The following is a 6,280-nucleotide window of genomic DNA, read 5'->3' as shown; positions in this document are numbered from 1 at the left end:
TATTGTAGAGTGGATAGAACCAATAGAAGCTAGTATTTGTAAAAACTTTGAATGAAACTCTAATTTTCCATAAATTTGTATTCTAAAATTTACAAAAATAATTCGTATTCTAAAATTTACAAAAATAATTCGTGTCCCTTCACATATTAAGATCATGCCTAAAACACCTTAGAAATGAAGAAAACGCAAATCCAAGCATGGACCCATCCACCAAGTATCAAAAATTTATGTCCTCCGAAGTATAAAAAATTTAAATTTGAACATACAAGACACGTTGCACGACATGTTAGAAACATGCTCAAACCATATCAAATCATGTCCAAATTTAAACGAAAACAAAAATATAGGCATATATCATATATGTTTAGAATGGTTGTTATCGAATGTCTAATACATTGTAATATGTACTCGACCCCATAAGTGTTCATGCTTTACATTAATCCAAAACCATTTTTGACATGTCTATTTCAATTAAAATGCAATTCATATATGTACAACACTTGTGAACATTAATATTCAAATATGCAAGCTTCATCAGCATAAAAGCATCCCTAGTAGAAAAATCATGCCATCTGATCAATGTAAAATCCTCGATTAAATTCTGAATGTTGTAGTTGGGGATCATACTTGTCACATAGGATTTGGGGGGTATAAGTGGAGTATCGTCGTCTACAGTTATCCACCAAGTTTATGGTTGGCTGGTTTAGGTATGAATATTCGCTCTTCATCCACCTGCAATTAATTGGGGAAAAAAAAAAAAATCAATAATCCACTCAATTTCCTTTTGACATTGTCGAAGTTTTGACAGTTTGGCGTGTTAATACTCATTCAAACTTTTTGATGAATGATTCGTAACTAGAATTTGACTCCATATGGACATGTTTGTTACATTTGGCTAGAAAAGCTCATATATAATATGCTTCTATTCCTTAATGCTGTCAAGTGTCCGCTACATGGCCTAGACGTTTATCTAATTTAAACATGAAAATAATTGGCTGGATCAGAGTCGTCATTGATAAATATTTCAACTTACCAGTCCTTGATTCCCACCCGTATCTCTTTGTTGTCACCATTTCCTTTGTTGTTCTGCTTCTCATACTCATCATTCGCCTTCAAGGAGTATTCAAATTGCTGGTAATCATGCTCCTATATACCCAACGCTTAAACCGAGTTAATCACCAACAAAATAGAATTGCAATTTAGATTATAACAGTTTGATGTAGTATGTATACAGGTCGAAGACATGAAATCTAGGGTCCAGCACCTATATATTCTGCTGACATATGCCTCAATGGACACTTAAACAAGAGTCCTGATAACATGACAATAGGGTAACAAGTACACAATTAAGGACAACAATTGTCATTAGAATCGCATTTTTTACTATAAAATGCAAAGGAATATTGACCTGGAAAAGTACTGGAGTTTTCATAATACGTTATCTGCACATAAGGATCTAGAAAATATGGTGGTCCTATATGTGATCTGGAAGATGAAAGAAACTGGGCGATTAACGTTTTATCTGCAAATCCTATATTTTTAATAAAACATCAAATCCAAGAATACCTTCCTGTGTTTCACTCAGAGTTTTCAAACCAGACTCTAGCATTGACCTAGTCAAGGTATAGGTTCACCACTTGTACCAAAGGGCTGCTGGATGTCTAGAATAATTCTATTGTATACAGTCACAGATTATTGTAGTTAAAAATCATATTTTAGTAGATTTTGATAAAAGCTGATGAAATGTACAATTGAAAAAGTTGATAAAAAATTTATATTCCATGAAATGTGTAGTTAAAATCAACGGCTGACTTTGACTTGAGTTTTTTCTCAATTTTTTTTTGGTTTTGGAAACGTTTGTAATTAAAGAATAGATAGTAACCAAATAGATGATTTTTCTTGTATTACATGCATAGATCCCTATCCAGAATCTAAAACTATGCATAAGATACACCAATAGGAACCAATTTTTGGAATTCTGTAGATATAGTTTGAAGGTGAAAAGAATAATTGTAATAGGTGATTTTTCTGTTTATAATACTTTTGAAGCCATATTATAGCAACTAGCCAACTACCATGAGTGACTTAGGGGGCAATGGAGTTGACTAATTACCCTGAGATACCTGATTCAGAACTCATTTTCATGGTTTTATTAAAGAATTCAATGAGCGGCCAGAATTTTAACTAAATCAGCCGCCATTCTTATGAAACCAGCCAGCTTTGATCGGGCAAAGTGCAATCCGGTCTGATAGCTACAAACGGACGAAAAGCTCACTCGTTTCACCGGCTTAGTAGTTTAAAACATTGGTTCTACTATTCAATTTCCTGATTCATTATTATTATTATTTTTTTTAATGAGAAAGAGAGATGCTTATTAGGCTCTCGTTTGATTTCCATTCTTTGGCCACGAAAATAAAAAATATGACCGTTATCCATCACATTAAGCCATCGTATTTGATTTTCTATCTCTTGTGTGGGTACGTAACAACTATTTTTTTCATTTCCATTATTACAAAAATGGGTACCAAATAGGGCCTAGGAAAAGAAATAGTATTTTTTTCTAATTCATATTCCTAAAAATTGAAATAATGAGAACTTTAGATCTTTCACAATTATATCTGCAAAAGAAACAGACCCTAGTGATCACAATTACTTAAAACAAAATTAGTGACTACCCACATTAAAATCCCAATTCACTAGAAAGTGGAAACTATAAGCAATTGATTCATGAACAACATATTCACAGCACTTTAGACCAAGCCAAGTTGAGGCATGTTTTGTTAAGCTTAAAAGGCCACTAAAAAGTGACTTTCTTGAGACGTACATAAAGACATACTTCTCTACAAATCTAATAAACAGGTGACTTTTTTGCTTAGTCAAGCATCCTCTATGCAATTCCCAAAACTTAGATCTAAAAGCAAACTGACTTCATATATCTCTGTTAAAAAAAAAGGTGAATGCATAAAGGGAATATAGTGGCATGGTATAATTTAAATACAGTCAAAATAAAGAACAAAGTGTTTCAAATTACTGGATTGAGTCTATAGAAACTTTATCCTAAAATGATACCATGGAGTTAAAAACTTACAGAGAGATTTTGTGCCCTTTTCCAAGCTGCAGCCTTTATAGCAGCAGAAAGATGATCTTCCTCCACCATGCGCCTCTGCTTCCAATAATTAGCAATCTCTTGCTTGGTCACACTTGGTGACTTAATCATACATTTCCCCATAACAAGAAACCTTGGTACCAGTGGCATCTGTATGGGCGGTCGACTGACCTTGAGTTTTGGCTGCTTCATTTCAAGTGCTTCTAATCAAAGATCTGGTATGTGGAAGATTTGCACAAGATTTTTCTTGCAGATGTTGTGTATTAAAAAAGCACTGCAATAAACAAAATAATTGGAGTTGATAACCATAAATAATAAAAAAAGACACATGACCTGATCAATTAACTGACGTGCCAACAAAACTTTCAAATAGAATGGATGACAGGAACTTGAGTGTCCTGTAGCAAGTCTTCTGCAAGAAGACAAACAATGGATGTTAACAATACACTTCTTATTTTTTTCAAATTTGAATAAGATAATCGGTGTATTGACATCTTACCTGCCTTCATATTCAATAGCAACATATTGACGTAAACATTACTTGACTATAATGAATAAAAATCTTTATCCTTATTGTGCTCTATTCCATGTAAAACCAGGGAAGACTAAGCACGCAGAAATGGAAGTTTAAGGTGTGCTATCATCCAGGTACGATGATTAGACAGCCATTTGTCATAAACAACTCATCAATACCAACTTGCAGCAATATTTAATTGAAACTAAATTCTCTTAGAAGGATGGCACCATCCAGATCAAATGACAAGACAACCATTTGGCATAAAAAACACATAAATATCAAGTTGCAGCAATATTGAAATCAAATCAAACTGTCATCACATCTAACAAATTATAACAATAGCTCACCCGACTTTTAGGGGTTCGACACCATTCATATCATTCTTCTGAGATATCATAATGACATATCAGGATTCCAAGCGTTCAATAAATAATCATAGAATCAAACTATCACAATTAAAATTGGCAAACAAACACACACTTTAAATGAATAATATGTCCTCAATTCTATAGTACCAAGATGAAAAAGAGCTTCAATTTAACAAAGAACTTGTTACTGCTGATTTGGTTTGAGTAAAAAATCCATTGAGATTTCATAGTGAACTAAATAATTTTATTCAATTAAAGAAATATTTACACTAGCAGGCACAAAAAGTCAAAACCTAAAAACCATCTGTATCAGTATACAAAACAAATCCTGAATCAATCTTAATCAATCATTATTTACAAAACCCAAAAGCCTCAAATCAAGTCTCAGAAGCAATCCTTAAAGCCTTAGTCTTGAACCTGTACCTAGGGTTTCTAGGCACAACCTGACTCGGACCCATATGGAACTGACCAGGACTATCCGTCATGGGCGCCCCATCATCGTAAATATACCCGACGAGCTTTCCACAGCTATTGCACTTGATTTTGGTCCGTTTCCTTTGGATTCCCCAGTAATTAACAGTCTCAAAAAAGGGCCGAATTTTGTCTTCTTTATCGAACTTGAATTTGGAGGAATCGATTGCTGAAAACGAGAAGGTGCCTTTGTTGCCGGCCTCGAAGTAGAAATCTGGCGGGTAGAGGTAGGTGGAGTGAAGATTTAGATTGGTTCCGCATTCTTTGCAGCAGTAAATTGATGCCATTAACGATCCTGTGAAGGAATATTGTTGGAATCTGGATAAATCCGAAGCAGAAGAGGGGAGATTTTAAACTTATCCTTGGAGAATTCGAGGTTTCAATTCAAAGCCGTGTTGTAGAAATTTCTATCTTCTAGAAACATTGATTTTGACAGGTTTCTTGTTTGATTTTTGATAATTCACACCCCAACCTTACCACTATTACGGAATATTCCCTATCCTTCTATTTTGGACGGAATCCCTCCTATATGACATTTTTGGTCCTAAAGACTCCCTAACCTTTGAAATCCGTTGGTTTAGGCGTTAAAATTTACTTAAAAAGTCAAAAAAAAAAAAAATGGATAATTGTAGTTACGCTTCCAAATTTTTCAATTTTTATAAATTATATCCAAATATATATTTGTACCACCCACAGTTTCTAACATCTAAAACTTCATTTTCTTTTCCAATTCCACCCATACTTCTAAAATATGAAATTTTGAGGGTATGTGTGGGATTGAAGAGGAAAAAAATGTGTTAAAGATTTGAGATTGAGGGTATGTGTGGGATTGAAGAGGAAAAAAATGTGTTAAAGATTTGAGATTGTGTGTGATATAAATTAAAATTTTGGGTATACTCTAAAAAAAAAAAAAAGTAAATTTTTTTGGTATTGCAACTAATATGGAAAATTTGGTTATCCTTGAACACTTTATCCCGAGGATGTTTCTCAGAAACTTGCGATTCCACGTATGGAATGCTCGAGCATTATTTCCCCGAGATATAAATGCTTGAGCACTTCTATCCTTGATGTATCCTCATTTTCATGAACCTGTTCTCGAGCAGTAACGGTTCTCGGGATATATTCTCCTTGCATCCCACGATTGTTATTACTGACCCAATAGGATTCCTATGTAGTTGGGACTCTAACTATACCATATTACTTCAATACTTGACTCCCGCAATGATTCTCTCCTAAACATAATCATGGCATTGGTCCAACTCTTTCACCTAATAGGACTTTGTTGGATGGTAATACCTAGTTAGTTGAATCCTACTAGGAGAATGTTATCTGCTACTATAAATACAGGACCATGAGTCATTGTTCAGGTACGTGTTCATTATTCCCCAGTTTATAGCATCACGCATATAATTCCCTTTCTGACTTAAATATCGGAGGGACAACGAGATCATAATTCGTTGCCTTTGTTTCAGGAACCAGAAAACTACGATCGTGCTCGTTCAATGTTTTCAAGCTCGGGAAATTAATAGGTACGATTTTTAGTAGCATCATTAACTCCGTCTGTGGGAAATGCTACCAAAAGCCATGGTTAACACGCGATCAGGTCTTCCTTCCGTAAGCTCATACACTCACATCCCTCATCCTGCTGAAGATCAACCGGCTCCTCAAGAAGAGTCGTCAGAAGTACCCGCACCCCAGTCGGCGATCGTCACAACTGAAGCCTTCGAAGAGCTCCGTCAGCAGATGGCCACAATGACACAGCTGTTAAGTCAAAGAAATTCGCATTCGTCACGAGTGCAGATAGAGCATGGTGGTTTT

General features: G+C 34.9%; 2 protein-coding genes across 2 annotated transcripts; both read right to left on the bottom strand.

Moving 5' to 3' along the window:
- Positions 1-324: 324 nt before the first annotated feature.
- Positions 325-4,533, bottom strand: LOC111379314. Its single transcript, XM_023002670.1, has 4 exons — positions 4,415-4,533; positions 3,089-3,380; positions 1,034-1,146; positions 325-732 (listed from the first exon to the last, which is right to left on the bottom strand). Exons 2-4 carry the CDS (start codon positions 3,296-3,298, stop codon positions 564-566), a joined length of 492 nt encoding a protein of 163 aa, XP_022858438.1. The 5' UTR covers positions 3,299-3,380; positions 4,415-4,533; the 3' UTR covers positions 325-563.
- On the bottom strand, positions 4,214-4,850 carry LOC111379315. Its single transcript, XM_023002672.1, has one exon. It carries the CDS (start codon positions 4,747-4,749, stop codon positions 4,369-4,371), a length of 381 nt encoding a protein of 126 aa, XP_022858440.1. The 5' UTR covers positions 4,750-4,850; the 3' UTR covers positions 4,214-4,368.
- Between the last annotated feature and the right edge of the window lie 1,430 nt (positions 4,851-6,280).

This window comes from Olea europaea, unplaced genomic scaffold (assembly GCF_002742605.1).
Source record: "Olea europaea var. sylvestris unplaced genomic scaffold, O_europaea_v1 scaffold1971, whole genome shotgun sequence".
In the NCBI taxonomy this organism is placed as follows: domain Eukaryota; kingdom Viridiplantae; phylum Streptophyta; class Magnoliopsida; order Lamiales; family Oleaceae; genus Olea; species Olea europaea.
The sequence above is the reverse complement of the archived record's forward strand: the minus strand, read 5'-3'. Positions and strand labels throughout refer to the sequence as shown.

Coding starts and splice junctions, on each gene's coding strand:
- LOC111379314 (XM_023002670.1), bottom strand. CDS start 3,298: ATGAAGCAGCCAAAACTCAAGGTCAGTCGACCGCCCATACAGATGCCA. Junction 1,147..3,088: donor AAAGGGCACAAAATCTCTCT/GTAAGTTTTTAA, acceptor TTGGGTATATAG/GAGCATGATTACCAGCAATT. Junction 733..1,033: donor CGGGTGGGAATCAAGGACTG/GTAAGTTGAAAT, acceptor AATTAATTGCAG/GTGGATGAAGAGCGAATATT.
- LOC111379315 (XM_023002672.1), bottom strand. CDS start 4,749: ATGGCATCAATTTACTGCTGCAAAGAATGCGGAACCAATCTAAATCTT.